Genomic DNA, 19,996 nt, shown 5'->3' with positions numbered 1-19,996 from the left:
CACAACAACTCTTGATTAAACTTACAGGCGGCTCAACACTTCTGTGTGATTGTGTGTGTTTTGAACGACAGAACTCCACTTGCAGGCAGCACGAGCAGTGATTAGATCATTCGAGTAAAGTTCATGTTACACAAACGTTAGTAGGGTGACCATTTCCATAACACCAAAAAGGAGGACATTATGCGGCATATCGATCAATTATATAGGACTCTGGTATACTCTCATTTACACTACAATTTTAGCTGAATAGGAAAAATATTAATGAAAAGTCGAAAAGTGTTTGTTCACAGTATTGTGTGTGGTGACAATGAAAGGGAAAGACTGTGTCACAGTGTCACCTACTGGTTATTGATAATGTGCCAATGGGAGGGTGAATTTCTTGGGTCATCAATTCACAGAAATTATTTCATGATTCTGTACAAATCCTGTTGAAGGAATGCGAGCAATGTTTCTGAATGTATTTTGTAAGTTATCAAGTTACCATTTCATGACACATAATTCATTCTGTAAACTGTTGACTCAAAACATTTATTGTGACAAGTCATGAAACTGATTTGAATGGGATTCTAAAAAAATATATATATTATTTCATATTGAGGTGTGTCTGATTAGTGAACCCAAAATGAATAGTTGAATATCTGTAGGATATCCAATATCAAACTAACTTCAATTAATATCGGAATAAGGGTTGAATATCCAACATCAAACTAACTTCACCTCGGTTTTCGAGATTCAGTAGCCTATTGTCCACGAAATGCGAGCAATGTCACTAAATACATTTCGTAAGTTATTTAGTTACTATTTCGTGGACGGTATGCCTTCTGTGCAGAGCCACAAAATATTGTGCTAAATAAATCTCTGTGTACAGTACACATTATAATTTATTGAACACAACAGGATGCTTTACGTGGACTAAAATGAAACAGGATGGCACAGAATGATGTGCATCCCAATCTACATGGACAGAATAAATCTTGATCAATTTCATCAACGACAATGAAAGTGCATTAAGCCTTATGTCCACGAAAGGAAAAGGCCACCTGTCAATTTGGCACGTGAAACAATGTGCTCTCTTAAATGTTTCGTGGACATAATGTAACTAATTTGTGAATTCCTTGGACCAAAGGCGTTACGGTGTAACAGGCACTCTGTTCACAAAGTAAGGCATGTTACATTTGGTGCCCTAGGCTATAACACACATATGTTTAGCAACAAAAGAGCTTTATCTTTGAGATTGTCAAGACAATCTGAGCTTTAGCAAGAGTGTGCTCAATGCAGCGCCCTCAGCTAACCTGATAAACCTCGAGCCTCCTGGAAGCTCCAGACCCATGTCGAAACCAATGGTCGAAACAAACTAACAATACTAAATTGAAAATCGTATTCGCTGTAATGCCCCTGTGTTATGCTCAGGGTTGTTATGCTAGCAGAGCTAGCATACCCGTAGTAGCAAGACTAACATTACGGTTACCCCATGGGTTACCCACCACACAAGATCCAACATATCCAAGATCCATCATATGGGGCCAGTTGTTCCAAAAATGTAATCCGGATCAAAATTATCCAGATTTGGAAATCCCGTTTTTTGCTATCCAGGATCAGGTAATCCGTCTTACTTTTCAGTCAGTTTTTCAAAGCAACATTGGATTGGATCACCCTTATCCAGATACACAGTTTTCAGGATTACCAAATCCGGATTGCCAGCTAAAGAACAGGTAGAATAGCCAACATGGGGTCACCTTAAGTGTTTATTTTGAGACAAAACATAAACATCCACCTCCATTAATCATTTATTTTAAGGCCCCTCACCTGAGACACAATAAAGAAAAAAGAAATATACATTAACAAATGCATTGCGGATATATTGAAAACATGTTAAATAAAAAATTTCCAATAGTTAACAAAATAATGTTCATGGTTCTTCATCTGAGAAGAAGAGACCCACATTTTCAAGCCCTGCTTTTAGTGTAGTTAGGGATGCAATTGTTCGAAATTGCATCGAGGTTCATATCTGATGATTGTTTTGTTGACATTAATATAGGCCTACTGTCATGAATGACAGTGACAGATATTTAAAATGTAATATATTATTTTTGTTTGTTATTAAAAAAAAATGTTGTGGGTTTATTTCATGTGGATAAGATCATTTTTATTTCTATTTTATTGTACTGAAAGGCTAAATTGGTAGCCTGTGTCTACTTTATCACTCTAACGGTTAAACTTGACAAATTCAAGTGCAAAATAATTAAAAGTATACAGTAAATGATACAAATGTATTATTTGATACATTTTAAAGTTTAAGTACATTTTCTTCCTGAAATCCACCTTGAAATCCTACCCCTGGCTGGGATCAGGGTAATCCTGTTTTTTTGGATCAAAGTTATCCAAATCCTGCTGAAAAGTTTTGAACAACACAAACTGAAGGTTTGATCCATTTTGAAGCTAGGATTGGATTACATGATCTGATCCGAATTCAGAATCCTTCTTTCCCTTTTGAACAACCCATTTTCCAGATTTGATCCAATCCGATTACCAAAATCCAATCAGATTACCTTTGAACAACTGGCCCATGTAGGCTACTCGAACATCTGTATGTTAACTTGTTGCTGCCTGTCAAACACACACACGCACCAAGGGACATTAACGTTACATAGGCTACAGTTTATGCTGGAGCTCACGAAGAATAACGTAACCCAATTAATACCTGCAATGGACACAAAACCAGGTAAAAACATCACAGTAACAATTCAATGAAGTGTTCAAAACTTACCTGTTGTACAAACGAGCTGTAGGCCAGCCTACACCAGCATGAGCTGACAAGTTGATTGAGTTGACCAGAACTAACGCAAAAGTAGCCTATTGCGAGGTAACGAAAAGTTATTGCGAGGGAACGCAAAAGTTATTGCGAGGGAACGCAAAAGTATTGCGAAGAAACGCAACAGTGCGGTCAAAAAATATTCGCACACCTGACCCTTCCTGGGCTCCGTAAAAATGAGACACTCCTGACAAATATAAAAAGCCTTTAATCAAAATTGGCTACATGCCAATGTGCTTCAACTATACAGTATGCAAATGTCTGTTGGAACAGGAGGAATATAATACATACAAGGGAAATATAATACTTGAATGTAACAACAGGTTAATAACCGACACAAACTGACTACAGTAGATGTTGTCTGCTACAGTATGACACTGTGAGCAGGACTGGTCAGAGATTAACAGCAGAATAAACAGCGTCTGGTGGCAGCTCTCTCTTAGTTCTCTTGCCCCTGGGATCCTTCTTAGAGAAACTCAACGCTGCATAGTTCAGGCCCTCAGCAGCACCAGCCTATGCGAGCAAATAGACATGTGTGTATTAGACAATCAAACGTTAAAGGAATAGTTCGGTATTTTACGCTTTAAGCCCATTTTCTGTATTGCCTAGGATACAAACTAGTGGTTGACACCAAAATCTCGACGATTGATCCTGTTTCCGCAATTTGGCTGCTTTAGAATGTTCTCTGTATGGCTTAGCATTGCTCGCTATGAACCAGGATGATTCTGTCCTTAAAAAAACCCCTAAACGCTCGTTTAAAAAAATGTGCAACTCACCGAGTGGTAACTGGTCTTCAACGATCTTCTATAGCAAGTTTTGCCGCGAAATTCAAATTTAATACACGGTTTATAGTTTTTACATGGTTGTGAGGTATCTGAAAAAGTAGTTCCAGGATTTAGAAAATCCCTGATAAAAATGACAGAAGCTGTATTTCGCTGCGAAATTTGCTATAGAAGATCGTTGAAGACCAGTTATCACTCAGTGAGTTGCAACAAACGTTAGGGATATTTTCTTGCTGAAGCCATACAGAGAACATTCTAAAGCAGCCAAATTGCAACAACAAGAGATTTAGGTGTCAAACACTCGTTTGCATCCTAGGCAATGCAGAAAACGGGCTTAAAGTGTAAAATACCGAACTATTCCTTTAAAGAAAGAAATTGAGAAACAAAGTCATTTTATGAATCTCTATATTCTTAAAGTAGAACTCTGGCTGTTTTATTTCTGCATTTATTTATATATATATATATATATATATATATATCCTAAAGCCATGTTTGGTCCTACATCCTGCATCCAGCAACATTAGTGCTGTGCCTGTGCCAGCCCCGCTGTGGATGGCATTTCATCGTCATCAATATTAATATATAACGATTTAAATGTTCAATTATCATTTAAGGGAAATAAATATCACATTTTGGTCTCCCTGGAAATGGTAAAAGGCATGAGTTCATCTTTCGTATGGACTTTAGGCTACCGGAAGCGAGGGAAACTGAGGTATGTGACTGCCTGTACAAACACTGGATTTATACGGTTCCTTCACAATTACAGTAACATGTAAGTGGTGTCAGGTAAGGATCCTGCTCATGCTGCTCAACACTTGTAAAGGCAATTTTAGTCTGTGAAGAGACGCAAAGTGTAAGTGACGGCCCCAGAATATAGCTTTGTAACCTCCTGGCTGGTTTAACCGCTAGCAGATTAGCACCTTTTTCCCCCACTTTTTTACCAACAGTACTCAGAGCCCTGTTGCTTGAGATCACTATGTTGAAATATAGCCAGAGTTCTCCTTCAAAATGAGTGTAGTAAGTATAAGTATAGGAAGAAATGGTGACAGTCATGAGTCATCAGATACCACCATTATTAGAGCAATTTAAAAATATGAATGGAACAGTTTCTGCTCTTTGAAATAAACTACTGCGCTAAATGTAATGTTTGATGATATGGACATACATATTACTTATCCCTTACCTGACCACTTCTTTGTCTGATATCAAAGTCTCTAACATGCTGCAAGTCTCTCACTGTCAACGAAGCAGACAAAAATTTATCAAACACAGCTACAGAAGTTAGTATTACAACAATATTACAACATGATTGTATATAATACTTACTCTTACAGTTGTCACATGTAACTCTCTTCTGGCAATTCAACCAAACAAGAAAAATCATCAATGTGACACAGCAACCCAAAGCCACAACCAAACCAACCAGTACAGTATTTACTGGTTCAGCTGTAAATGAACAAGTGCAACTATGTCAACTTCAATATTTAAAACAATAATATTTGCAGTACGGAAGCGACAAACATGTTCTTTAATTGTGATGGACATTTTTTTCATGTTATGCTGATATATTAAGATGATGTTAGATACTGCACAAAATGAACCTCACCATTCATTAGAATGGTAAAAATGGGCAATAACTTACAAATGACAATTGCTGTTCCATTGCCAAACAGGATTTGTCCACTTGTGGCTATGGCGCAGTAGTAGGTTCCAGCATCAAAGATGTTGACGTCCTTCTTTGGGAGACTGTAGACACAGCGACCCTCACACGGCCCAGTCCAGCTCTTGTTGGTGTAAATGACCCCTGGATGGGAACCTCCTGAAGCGGGTCTGAACCAGAACACTCTGAGATCCTTAGTTGTGTTGTTAGTCAGCACAACACACTCCAGTGTCTCTGAATGTCCCTGGAGAACTGGACCTGAAAGTGTGGCCTGGATCACATCTGTGGACCTCAGCTGATCTTTTTCTGAAAAGAATGTCAAGATCAATTATCCCACTATTTTGGATGCATTCACTGCAATTTCAATATCATGCAAAGAAAACACTGTAATTATGGTCACAGAAGTTTAGAATACATTGTAATGTATTCTAAATAAATGTATTTAGGTTACCTTCCACAAACAAATATGTTCCATTTCCAAAGTGAATATCATAAACAATCCTGACTCCACAGAAGTAAGAAGCTTCATCAGATAACTGAATGTTTGATATAGACAGATGGGGTGATCCGGATCCTTTGAGTATGCTGAAACGGCTATTGTTGAATTCACCGTAGAGTATAGGAGACACAAAATGCTGAGCTGTCCCTAACACCCGTGGCATCTGCCCAACACCCTGCTTGTACCAAACTATAGGATCATTCACTCTGTTGGGGGGTATAAAGCATTCCAAAGTGGCAGCCGTGCCGATCTTGGCCGTCATCAGCGGAGTAGGCTGAGAGACCCCCTCGGTTTCTACAGGAGCTGGAGATAAGGGCATAAACATTGTGAAATTTGGAACTCCTGTTTTTTCTTACAATAAAGAATATACAGTATTACAGGTATACAAACAGTACTTACATCCCGTATGCAAAACAGCCATCCAAATGCCAAAAGTTAACATTAAGGTATGAGATGGTTTACAGATCATAATGAATGTTTCACTGCAAAGCAGACAGTGTGTGAACGGAGTCTAAATATAGGCAGTGAATGACGGCAGCTTTCCACTTCAAAACCAGAGACCATACATACTGTAACTTCCTGTGGCAGGGGTAGTTGACACCAGGTTAAGTGAGAGAATTTTAAAAATGCTTGTGTTTTACATGTCGCCCATCTTGCAGATTAGTACAGTGTATGTTAGGATGCTCCATTTTGTGTCTGTTAAATGTCCTTTACAGTATAACAGTTAGTTAATGTATCACCTGTGGAATGTTTGACAATGCACATTACAGTTTTTATTTTATTTTTTCCCCTAAAACCCATTACAGTAGGCACACACAGTTGGATGCGTTGAAGTGCAAATAGGCTGCGAAGATGTTCTGGTGTCTAATCTCATCAAGTGTCAGCAAGAGGAAGGAGAAAAGAAAACACTGTAATTATGGTCACAGAAGTTGTGGCAGTTGATCATGCCTTGAGTGTCATGCACCAGAATATCCTGAAGGGGTGCTGATGATTCAGCAAGTTCAAGACCTTAGAAATCACTTCAGGTATCAGAGTACTCTGTTGTTATATTCACATTCAGAGTTCACTGATGTTATGAAATCCAAAGCCATGTTTGTCCCCAATGTGGCACAGGAGCTTAATTTGCAACATCAACCATTGTGTTTACGCCTGACCATAAGAGGGTGGAGAGGTAAATCCACCAGTTAACCTCACCAGCCCCTAGTGGTCACACATCATATGTCTTTTATTTTCGAGATAGCTGAATTTTCTATTTCCAATAATGTTTATTTATTACAGATTACAGGAGAAACACCTGTCAAAAGCTTAGCTACACAACAAAAATAAAAATACACGGAAAATTTACACAAAAAAAGAATAAAGGTCCACACTGTTGAATACATTAAACATATTGATCATAGAGGTACTCAAACATACCTCTATGTTCAATGTACTTCAGGTTTCATGTATTAATTGTCCATAAACAAAATTAACTGACTTTCTGCCTGATTACTATACACACTTTCTGCTACAGTATGACACTGTGAGCAGGACTGAGAGGTCAGAGGTTAACAGCAGAATAAACAGGGTCTGGTGGCAGCTCTCTCTTGGCTCTCCTGCCCCTGGGATCCTTCTTTGAGAAGCTCAACGCTGCATAGTTCAGGCCCTCAGCAGCACCAGCCTATGGGAGTAAACAGAGATATGTAAATAAAATAAAAAAAAAACAGTACTCATTCAAAAACACACTATACTGTGTACTGGTACACGTAGTATAATTAAAATCGTACAAAAGAATTACAACAGAACAGAGGGAAAATGTTATTTCTTACTTGGTCACTTGTTCCAGTGTTGGACTTATCTCTAATAAGCTTTTTTCCCCTCACTGTCAAGCAAACAACATACAAACTCAGGAAACTAAACTAATCCACATAATCCATGTTCTCAATAAATTAGGAAATATGACACTTACTCTTACAGATCAGCCAGACTAGACAAGACGTCTGAGCAGCTACACAGCAACTCAAAGCTACAGCCAAACCAACCAGCACCAAATCAACTTGTTGAGCTGCAAAAATAAACCAACACAAATGTATGTCGAATGTTATAATTAAAGTGTACATTTAAGAGAAAATGGACTACAGGGTGTTTTTCTGAAGGAAAATACATTAGCTAAGCCGTGGAGACAGTTTGTCGTTGAGCAAGCACTACAGAGCTAGCACCGGCAGAAGCTAGAATCCAAAATTGCAAACAGTGGATTAGCTGGTGCCAGCAAGCAATGCATTCACAATAGCATTTTTAACCATAAATATTGCTCAAAACAGCACCAGACCTTGTCAGTAGCTTGCTCCGGGTCCCTACATATAAAACGAAGCACCAACAATGTAGTTCACAAACCCAAAGTTTTTTACAGAAGACTATTAAGAACACATACCACCACTCCCTTTACCAGCTCCTCTCAAAGGAAAATCCATGTAAAGCAATTGTGTGGTGTGGATCTTTACTTTCCTTCGTTAATCCAGTTGGTAAGTGTTCTTAACCATCTTCAGTTATAAACTCTGTTAAACGTACACATCAACAACATTGATCACCTAGTTAGTCCTTCTTAAGCATTAACTGAAAAGACTAACCATTCCACATAACCCTGGAGCCAATGTGGCAGTTGTCTCACAGAGGCTGGGACCTTTATGGCTGGAATACAATGAGTCTCGTGAGGAACATCTACTGTAGCTGAAAAACTCTACGTGGGTCTTCAATAGGCAAATCAATTACAGGAATGTCTGAATTAATCAGCCTTGCAGGGGTATTGGAAAACATTAAGCGAGAAGCATGCCACGTCTTCCCATCTCTCTTGAACTCTATTCTTGAGGGCATGTCATTCAGCAACAGTATTACTTGTCAGGTTAAAGTAAGCTTTCAAAGCTTTAAGGGTATCTTCCATGGAAGCGTCTATAACAGTCTCTGGCACGCTGTTCCCAGACTAGGCATAGTGCCTTTTTTCTCTCCCCCGGCCATTTATCCCGTCATTGCGCACAATTAAGTAAAACATGCATGAATTAGTAAATTGTGTGCACCATAGTCAATTGTTTGCACAATTTACTAAATTCAGCACACAATCTAGTCAAATGAGACCACAATTTAGTAGAAATAGACCATAATGTAGTAAAATTTGACCACAATTAATTAAAAGGAGCACATTCTCTTGATATACAACATAAATATTGAAATGATACCTCCCAGGCTCCGTAGTATTCCTTTAAAATTACTGGTAGTTAACTATCTTACAGCAGATGCTTCTTGTAAACACAATACAGTACAGCTTGGTACTGATACATGCTTTTTAAAGCTCGCAACCCGCTTGGCTTTATTTTGCTTGTACATTTTGTAACTGTAGAATATATTTGATTTTTGGTGCTTGGGTCTAAACAAACTAAAAACATGTCAAACAGCCTGGATGGTTCATGGGAAAACGTACCACAAACCTGCATTATAGGCTTGAAATATGACCGATAAAGGCAATACTGATCAAAATAAATGGGTCACATACTGTGAGCTTTTCATCAGATCTAAACCAGTCAATCAGCAGCAGTAGTAACCATAGACCTACTATCTTCAACTTTGAACAATTATGCCCACATACCCACAACAAGCGGTGTTCCACTACCAAACAGTATTTGTCCACTTGTGGCTATGCCGCAGTAGTAGGTTCCAGCATCAGAGATGTTGACGTCCTTCTTTGGGAGACTGTAGACACAGCGACCCTCACACGGCCCAGTCCAGCTCTTGTTGGTGTAAATGACCCCTGGATGGGAACCTCCTGAAGTGGGTCTGAACCAGAACACTCTGAGATCTTCAGTTCTGCTCTCAGACAGCACCACACACTCCAGTGTCTCTGAATGTCCTGGGTGAACAGGGCCTGGTAATGCGGCCTGGATCACATCTGTAATGGAGGACTTCAAATGATCTTTGTCTGAAAAAAAATAAGTGAACAAATTCACACACACAATCATACATTATTGTATGTATTTAGACCGCTTTCAACGTGATTTCAAACTCATGGCAATATTCCATTGGTAGGGGTACCCAAGTGAAAAAAAAAAAAAAGTATCAAACATGTAATGTATGAATATCTGTCTCTGATTCACCTGAAATAACTGGGGCTTGGATTACTGCTGTAACAAAGTTTTAATTGATTTAACCATATTGCCTTATTTCACACAGCATGTAAAAGATTGAATACACTTTAAATATACATTCACTTTTTTGGATATAATTGCTATGAATATTTCACGGCAATGTGTTTAATAAACCACTGGTTTAAAATCAACAGAAATCAATTTCAAAAAATGTTCTTACCTTCTACAATCAAATATGTTGCTTTTCCAAACTGTGCTTGTCCATACAGCTTTAGTATAGCACAGAAATATGAACCTTCATCAGATGACAGAATATTTGCTATAGACAGGTAAGATGACCCAGGAACTTTTCTTAAGTTGAAACGCTCATTATTGAATTCATTGAACAGGCTGGAAGGCAGAACTGTCTGAATTGTTCCAACACACTGTGGTAGTTGTCCAATATTTTGCTTAAACCAAGTGATAGTCTCATCTTTGTTGTCTTTTGAGAGAAAACATTCCAAAGTCACATTAGTCCCAATCATGGCCTCTAGTATAGGCTGAGAAACACCTGTAGCTTGTGCTGGAGCTGCAGAAAAGAATATTTATTACTTAAACTATGTCGTGGTACGTTTCCTATAAAAGTAACAATACATGGCATTACTGCCATTACTGAGTTTGTTTTTCCGCTTACCTATGAAAATCCAGAAAGACACAGAAACACTGAGAATAAACATTTTCACTTCAGGCACCTCGCAAATCATGATGCATGTTTCACAGTGGCAGTGTGTGGCAGATGTTTAAATATAGGCAGAGGTGACCAGGTTGATGACACTCACACACTCTCTCTCTCTCTCTCTCTCTCTCTCTCTCTCTCTCTCTCTCACTCACACACACACACACACACACACACACACACACACACACACAAAGGAAACAAAAGCAAACTTCAAAAAAAGGGTTAAGTTGTAAAACTAAGTTGTAACTTCCTGCTCCCGTGTCTTGTGATGTTTACTCAGATGAACATAATAAACAGAAATGTCTTCAGTACGACTACCTCTCCTCTCATATTAGCTTCAATATTTAATGTTTAATGCACTATATCTTCTTAAAATTGTTTAAAATGAACTGTGAGTGCTGCCATTTATTCATGAAGTTTATAAGAGCATCATATTTTTAACCAGGCAGCATGGTCATTACACAGATTCTGTTAGAGACTGCCCAGAACCACTTTACAGAACATCATAACAGTGCTAATATGATTGATGCACTGCAGGTCAATAAATAGTTCAATGTTTGATGTGGTTTGGTATAATGGTGAATGGGTTTATATGTATCCCCCACATTCAATGCAACATCATTATGTCTTCCACTGTTCATGCAGTGCATGGAGATGAACATGGCAAGCCTTGTGAGAGAATGGAAATAGTACCATATCATAGCTTCCTGTCAAAGTGGTATGCATGCTTGCTTCTAAGGACTTAAAAACTATTTTATATTGTATCATACATTCTGTGATTAGCCTATATCACATTTGCTTGCTGTACCAAACTTATTTGTGATATGATATACAACATATATATTTTTTGAAAGCTAGTTCACTTGACGTGTTATGATTCTTCAGTGGCATTTGTGTGTAGTATCCATGGCAACTGGAGGACTAAAGATGGATTTATTGTACATGAGTGAACCAGCCTAGCTTGCAGAAAACAACTATTTTATATTATATCACAAATAAATTTGCTTACTGTGCTGGTACCGGTTAAGCGGTTAACAGAAACAGCTATTTCGCTGAGACCTGACTCCCTCTTATCTAATGTCTGATACCTGACTCTGATAACTTTTCTTCTGAGGCCTTTTCGTCTGACCCCACTTTTTCTGACAGCGGTTTTCCTGACACATGCCTTTTCATCTGATTTTTGACACCTGACTCTACCTCTTTTCTAACATTTGCACCATACCTTAGTGCTGTGTCGTAGCCATTTTGTTATTTTGGGCCTTAAAATAATTATCCTCAAATATGCATAATTATGGTCTTAGTATTTGCATATAAGTTATTTTATAATTTAATGGTTAATGGTTTTGAATATATTAATTGGTTTAGGTTTGAATTTGTATGCCTATTACTCTTAGTTTTACGTTAGATACCGGGAGCATATAGATACAGGAAGGGGTTGGGCATGCAATTAGGAAATAAAATGTTGGGTCAGGGGACGGTGGTAGCAAACAGTTCCACGGCCTTATGGAAAACAAAGAGCTTTGGAAAGGCCGATACATGCTGTCTGTAGAGGGATCAAGAGTCAAGCCGGGGCTTGTAAAGCAAACTGAATAATATTCTTATATCATGATACTTTATTTAAAAAACTGAGCTGAATTGAATTTAATAATATTGATATAGCAGAGTGTAATAGGAAAATAGAAAAAGATATAGGACATACTTTGACACATTTTTGCCAGGGGCTTCAACTGCAATAGTCATTCACATTTCAGAAAAGGTGAGCGTGATCACGATAGGCCGTCATGTCCCATAATCGTCCATAGGGGGCGCTGGTGATTCAACTTCTCTTGGTTTTCTCTCTTCTCATGCCACTCTCAGATTTATTTTTTATTCGTCATTTAGAATAAGCTAACCCAGGGCAGGTGAGCACTATGCAAGGTTTACTGTGAAGCTTACAGTATAAAGGAGTAGTGGGACACATAGTCCTCAAGTCAACATCAACAGACCAACAGCTGGAGCTAGAGCTACTCTATTAGAAATGCTCCTCATTGGCCTCCTTTAGCAGCCAGAATTCAGTTCAGATCCCTCACTCTGGCCTATAGGAAACTTGCTGAAACTGGACTTATCTATAGCGAAAGGCACATATAAAGCACATCTGAACGCGCACTGTCGCAAGATGTAAGCAGCAACTCCTCTGCAGGATAAATATCCTTAGGATTTGCATTCAGTCAATCGAACATTGTCGGGGGAAGTGTTGCTTTTTTCAGGCTGGTTTAGGTAGTGACCCCTTGTCAGTCAATAGTGAAAGTAATTAAAGGGATGGTTCAGAGTCATTTCATCCAAGGGGCCTGACAAGCCAGACCCACATCAAGATGTTGGGTCTGGGAACTCACCGTAGGCAGGGCTCAATCGAAGGGGTGGGAAACAGTGTCTTTCAAATTCTCTCTCCATGCAATAGGAGAGCACTAAACGAATCATCTGCTTGTTTTCAAGTAGCAGGATGCTTAATGGTTGCAACTTCTGGTTGCATGCCATTATATTAAGCCCGCCCACGACTCTATACACAATGTGATTGGTTCGGTCGTTTCTGCCTGAGCTCCCAAGTCAAAGGGAGAGTTGCTAGACATCGGGCGTCTAGATTTCTAGGCTATGTTTGCACCATGACCCCAAGCCAAACACTCCCCAAGAAACTTATATTCTCCTTCTACTACTTAAACTTCTATTCTATTCTAAACTTCCACTTCTAATGATAACATTTAACCATATTGTGCTTTCCTCCTTCCAGTGTACACCTCTAGAAAAAAGAGAGCTACTGTATATGAATATTATAAAATGTAGATGCTTTCCCAGAGAACACCTGGAACGTGTTCAGCACCATGGACAGAGTCTTACAGGATATGCAGTTCATGCAGAAATGGGCCCTAAGACTACTACTGTTGTATTCTTATTCCATGCACATACTGTCAGTGTCATTCAATCAAACATGGATCTGGCTTACCAGAGGTGGAATTAAAGTGGACAATAAATTCACATACACCCATTTGATCAAACTTTATTATACAGCTCTTCACAATGCTAGTGTAACGCTCCATTGATGTGAATGAAATTTCCCAACATTCTACAGTTAAATATATTTCTATAATTACTGCAGAAACATATAATTACCACTGTCAATGGCAACAGGTTTTGTGCTTCTTATTTACATCTTTAATATCACTCGGCAAGTGGTCCGGTCACTTCTTGCAATGGAACTCCATTCAAAAGTGAAAGCAGACCAGCTGTGTTCTAAAGAATGTTTGATTCAAGTTCAGCGTGTGCTGCAGACTACTTGTTTCTAAGCCACAACAAAATAGTAGCAAATGAATAGACATATAATGTGGAGTTTATTTATTCCGTTTTGGCAAGTAGCCATATAATAGGTGTAGAGTAGCCAAAATAATATTTCCTTTACATAACACTACGACTGCCCCAAAACAGCAGTTGATTTCACCATCTTAGTACAGGCTGTTATGTCAGTATTGTGATTACAATTTTTTTTTTTTTGTTACCTGTGTAATATACAAAAACAAGCACATTGCATTATAAGGCATCAAAATATATTATACAATAATACAAAATGTTACAAGATTCAAAAGTAAAATGCACATGAGGAAACTTCATAGAAAATAATAATTATTAATCTCAAATAAGAAGCTTCAATGTACACAAACCAAGTAGGCAGTGGTTCACAAACATCACAAAATCTTTTTTTCAATGGGCCAGATAGTCAGTGTGTAGACTATGCAAGTCTAAATTATCAAAATTGAGAAATATGAAGCAAAACTTCACAGGTCATGCATAGGCTACTGACCACAGCCCGGTGCACATGACACTAGCTAACGCTATTTGCTTTTTGGTAACATTTGGTTAACATTTTACCCCAGCACATTTTGAATGTCTCATTCATGAGTTTCCAGTCTTCAGTCTTTGTATTCCTTCACGTCCGGACATCAGAGTAAACAACTGATTTGTTCAACTCCTTGTTCTTTTTTCCCTTGTGTTTTGAAAAATCCAAAGCAGCATAATTTATTCTCTCAGCATTACTCTCCTGTTGATTCCAAATACACTGTCAGTGTACAGTACATCATATTTCTACATAGCTACTAATTATACTGTTACTATCTATCTATCTATCTATTAATGCAAGGAACGTCTGTCTGTGTGTCACTGTCTGTCTGTCTGTGTGTTCCACGCATAACTCTCGAACCACTCATCCGACTGACCTAAAATTTGACACGTCTTGCTAATGGCATGCGTGAGTGCAGTACAAAGTTTGGTCGTTTTTGGACAAAAATTACAAAGATATCGTTAAATTCAGCAAAATACAATTCTACCGCTCTATCCACTCTAACTGTAGCCACTCCCCTTCTCACTCTGACTATACTCCAGCATAGAGAAAAAAGCCCATTTCGCTGACAAACTCTCGTGTTGCCATTCATAGAAATGAAGATGTCTCACTTATTAAACAATGGACCGTTTCAAGATTGTTCATCTTGGATAAACATGCCGAGTCTGACATGCACCCATGTTGGTAAGCAGGCTGTTAAAGTAATGTAACGTTGCATAGGCTAGCCTACTCTACATCAACAATCGCGGTGCAACAATATGCCGACACACGCACGTCGGTAGCATTCTGTTAAAATTTGCATTTAAAACAGCCGCTCTTGACTCTATCTGGACATCGGCTATGGGCATTACATTCATTCAAACATCACTTCCGAGTTCATAGCACTGGCATGGCCATGCGGTTAGATTTATCATTCCCAACAACAGCAAAAACGCAGGGGTATGTAATGTGTCTAATATTGCCATTAGCTGCAACTCAAACCCTTTCTCCTTCACTCTTTTACTTTGCAAAGTGAGTAAAAAGCTCTACTAACTTCATAGGCCTGATTCTACATCATCGCCAATCTAACATGATCTACCTGCATCAACGTAGTTGGGAAACAAGTTTCTTGGAAAACATTGTTTCTACGGGCACTGCACTAGTACTATATAATGCTATTCATGGGAAAGCCCACGGTGAAACTGAACATGTACATCACTAAGCCTTAATTATCACCGTTACTGTACACAATGAAAGGCGATGCTGTTAAAAAGTACACATCTATTTGTATAGGGTTCCTAAGGGATTTTAGTATCATTTGTATTTATTCGTTCAGCAGACGCTTTTCAAACAAAGCAACAGTATTTCAGAACAGTATTTCAAGGACCGCTGCTCAGGGGCACAACGGTGGAAGCTGGATATAGACCATTTTTCAGGCTACTGCATGCTAGCCCAGCTCCTTAACCACTACTCTACCACTGCACTGCCTACCCTATTGTGGTCTGGGGACGCAAAGTCACGTATCAGCCCCCCCTCATCATTCTTCATCCACCCACCCACCCACACACACACACGACAACCACCAACACCCGTATAGCCTAGGCCTACGTGCACACACACATGCAAACAGCTGTGTGTGAGGTGAGGACAGGCTACCAGAAGAAACATCCAATTCAGATTAGTTAATTAATTCAAATAATTCACATCAACCTTACAATTGCAAACAACCATGCCACATGGGACTACTATTAATGTCCTCAACTTTAAGCCAGTATTTTAAAACTTGTCTGTTGTCTGAGCGTTAAGCCAGGCCAAGACTGTTAAGTGTTCTTTGCACTTTCTGCCTCCTTTTTTGGATTTTTTATCTTAATATTATGTTCTTTTCTTTTCTCCCTACCAGATTTGTTTACAGGCATTTTTTCCCATTAGTCGAGCCTATCAAGAACATAGTCTCTGCTTTTGAGGCATTTTGACACTTGCACTTCGCAAGGTGATGAAATGTAACATGATAAGCTTCGTCTTCATGGATCTGTAAGGGTGGATAGAAACCCTGCCTTAAATATTACATTTCTCTCAACAAATTATGATTTGACGTACCTGAGTTTCCTCCAGCACAGAGTTGTTACAGGGCAGAGTTTGATTTTGAGTTCCCTCTGTTAAACAAACACACACACATTTGCTAAGAAAATGGCATCTTACCCTTACATATGCAGTGGATGAATAAAGCACTTACCTGCGCAGTAAGCAGGTCTTCTCAATAGGGAAGTAATAAGGAATATCATCACAGCAACACACATACTTAATGCCACTCCCAAACCAGCCACATAACCCTGCAGGGTCTCTAAAATGGCCAAAATACAAACATGAAGTTCATAGTTGTATTATATCTTCTGCAAATACAGCTACAGCAATTTGGAATTATTCATATATTTTCTGTAAAAGTTAGTCTTTGGAGTTACACATATATATTTTCAGTTAATGGTTGTTTAATTCCAAATGACAGTATTTATTCCTATAAACTCCATGTTGATCATGGAGTTTATAGGAACTCCATGATGTTAAACTCCATCATGTTAAACAAGAAGATATAAAATATTTATTTTTTCATCCAGACTTACAGTATGCAGTCAACAATTAAAGTGTCACAAATAGTTCTCACCTTTTTCAGAGGATATATCACAAGCTGTGGTGTTGTCTATGCTGTCTTGAAGCCTTGATTCACTTTCTGTAATGTAACACTAGAATTATAGCAAAAACAACAACAATAATAGTAATAGGAATTATGTATAATACTAATACTACTACTACTACTACTAATAATAATAATACCTTCATAATTGAAAGATGTCCCGCTGCCAAACTTCATAACAAGTTTTAAATGATAGCTACAATAATAAATGCCTGAATCTGAATCTTGTACATTCAAAATGTGCAAATTATATGTTCCATTTATTTTGATCGCTTTGTATCGATGTTCACTTAAACCATCATGTTGTGTGAAAGCTTCTGAGGTGGGAAAGGTTCCCAGGATGTATTGGAGCTCTTTTGGTTGCTTCATCCTAATCCAGAAAATAGACTGAATGTCTGCAGATGTTAAATCTATTTCACAACTGAGAGTCACATTCTCTCCAGTCTTAGCTCTTAGTCTGGTATCTGGCTGATGTGGCGTTCCATCTGAAGGAGAAACACACGCACACACACACACACACACACACACACACACACACACACACACACACACGCACAGACACGGAACAAAATTATGAAAACACATTTTAGTTCTGTTTATGATACAACTACAAGTTGTTTTATGTATCAAATGTATTACGATTTTGTGTAAAATATAGTCTCACCTGTATATACAGGAATGATGAGTAACAGGAGTATATATGGGAAGATCATCTTGCCAATGTCAGTCTATACACACAGACAGAAAGGCCCATTTGATATGCCATTTGATTGAATGACCAGGCTGCATGAGAAAGAGGAGAAAAGGGTAATGTGTCCTGCATGATGTACGCAACGATGCATAGTGCACTAGACAGAGCTGCAATAACCATGACGATAACAGTGACACTGTTGTCCCTAACTGTATCGATATACAGTATTGCTGCTTTGATACATTTGTGCATGTAGCTTGTACAACCTGAAACCAAAATATGTATCATTGATGAAATACTTCATACAAGCGTCTCGTGAAAGTGATCCCCTGCTTTTAATTAATTGAGTCTTATCTCTTTGATATATTCGAATTCACAGGATAGAGAAACCACGAATTATCTGATGTGAAAAAGATGTAAAAAACCCAACAAACAAACACAAAAAAATTGCTATTGAATTCAGCACCGTCGGCAGAAACACCATGGTTACTGTGTTTAATTCAACACAGGTGAATTTCTCAACATGTGCTATCCATCACAAAATGCCTTTTCTTACCTGGACGTACTTGCTGTTGTTGATCAGTATCAAAATCACACTGTGTGATTACTACACCCGGAAAGAAATGCGAGATAGATGTGCTGGGTGGTGCTATTTATCATAGTGTGTAATGACGTGGAAATATCACTGTTTTCTGTTTGTTTTGATATAAGCCACAGTGGAAGCTTTAACCACCCACATTACCATGTTTCAAGCAGTCTTTTATCTTCTTTTGAACACCTCTCACAGTTTAGTGTATCTGACGGCAATTCATTCAAATCTGTTTATCTCTGTAAAACATAATGGTATTACATGCCTATGTGACTAGCTATAGAGTGCAAGACAAATTCCTTTTGGGGCAATAAAAGTTGTTCATGTATTCAGGGCCACATGTTCAAAGACGTTGACTGTGCAGGCTTCTCTGTGTTGTTTTCTTTACATCCTGTGGTGGCCACATTGTTTTCAAGAAATGAGCTCTGCACTGAGGGCTTGGTAGACCAGCAATTCATGCCTATGGCCTGTTCTTCCTGTCCCATATTCACAAACCCAAAGGACTTGAGATCTGAGACATGCCCGCATGCATATCAGACCGCATCTTGAAACCAAGTGCCAGTGCCACAGTTTAGTGCCACTGATGGCCATAAACCCTTCGTGTAGAAGTGTAGGTTACTGGTTCAACATGGGGCTGATGTGAATCGGGCTAACCCAGGTGAGGCATGTGCAAGAGCACCTAGAGGTGTAGGAGTAATGGCCCATGCAGAATACATGTGATGTGGCAGCATGACTGTATGTGAACCAGTGTCACATACTGTACACACACCCACACACACACAAAGCAGTAACCTCATCACACCCACACATACATTCACACACACACACACACACACACACACACACACACACACACACACACACACACACACACACGCATACACACAGCAGAAAGATGCAGTGTGTTACAGGGTAGTTCACTCTGGGGCATGACGTACTCTATTTTTAGTTGAACACTACAAATGTATCGGATTAGCAAATTCAAAGCACACACTGAACATGAAGTGGGACACCTTACGTGGGGTTGAAGAAAGTATAGAGCATGATAATGTTTGCAACCAGGTTTCAGCACCTGGTCATTTCAAACTCTGCATGTGCTGTAGGCATTACTACTGTGTTGTTACTGATAAACAAGCTTTTGACCTGCTGTGTCTAATAGGACGCTAACTAGGGCATTGAAATGAACAGTTGCAGGTCCATCCTCTTCAAAGCACATTGCAATAACCAACGATGTTCAGGTTGATGCAATAGCCTACTGGTGCATTAGGTTCTTAAAACATGCTGACTTCTATCCTATGCAAATTCTGAACCTGTGAATTAGCATTAACAGTGTATGGACAACATCACACTTGATTGATTTGCATATGAATGCAGGCATTTGATATTCTTTTTGCAGTGTTTCACAGCTAAAGCATAAGTAGCCTAATTATGCCAATTGTACTTGTAATGTATTCTAAAGTAATAAACATGTAACAAAATGAATAGGCAATGATTTCATCTAAAGCTTCAATGACAATGAACAAAATAATTTATGATACTTTAATTTATTGTTCACCAGTTACCTACAATGCAAACTGATTGTACACTGGATCTATCATGT

The 19,996-nt window shown here is 38.7% G+C and overlaps 2 protein-coding genes across 2 annotated transcripts; both read right to left on the bottom strand.

Annotated features, from left to right (window-relative positions):
• Nucleotides 1-3,020: 3,020 nt before the first annotated feature.
• LOC134095828 (uncharacterized) lies at nucleotides 3,021-6,248 on the bottom strand. The gene is made up of 6 exons (XM_062549524.1): nucleotides 6,153-6,248; nucleotides 5,706-6,056; nucleotides 5,237-5,560; nucleotides 4,921-5,040; nucleotides 4,778-4,830; nucleotides 3,021-3,325 (listed from the first exon to the last, which is right to left on the bottom strand). The coding sequence occupies exons 1-6, from the start codon at nucleotides 6,220-6,222 to the stop codon at nucleotides 3,206-3,208; spliced, it is 1,038 nt and encodes a 345-aa protein (XP_062405508.1). The 5' UTR covers nucleotides 6,223-6,248; the 3' UTR covers nucleotides 3,021-3,205.
• Nucleotides 6,249-7,293: 1,045 nt separating this feature from the next.
• LOC134096178 (uncharacterized) lies at nucleotides 7,294-18,424 on the bottom strand. The gene is made up of 12 exons (XM_062549927.1): nucleotides 18,364-18,424; nucleotides 17,781-17,899; nucleotides 17,257-17,601; nucleotides 17,087-17,152; nucleotides 16,661-16,768; nucleotides 16,525-16,580; nucleotides 14,543-14,649; nucleotides 10,086-10,255; nucleotides 9,370-9,699; nucleotides 7,702-7,797; nucleotides 7,562-7,614; nucleotides 7,294-7,413 (listed from the first exon to the last, which is right to left on the bottom strand). The coding sequence occupies exons 2-12, from the start codon at nucleotides 17,827-17,829 to the stop codon at nucleotides 7,294-7,296; spliced, it is 1,500 nt and encodes a 499-aa protein (XP_062405911.1). The 5' UTR covers nucleotides 17,830-17,899; nucleotides 18,364-18,424.
• Between the last annotated feature and the right edge of the window lie 1,572 nt (nucleotides 18,425-19,996).

This window comes from Sardina pilchardus, chromosome 11 (assembly GCF_963854185.1).
Source record: "Sardina pilchardus chromosome 11, fSarPil1.1, whole genome shotgun sequence".
NCBI lineage: Eukaryota > Metazoa > Chordata > Actinopteri > Clupeiformes > Clupeidae > Sardina > Sardina pilchardus.
Note: the sequence above shows the minus strand (reverse complement) of the source record. Positions and strands in the feature narration are given on the sequence as shown.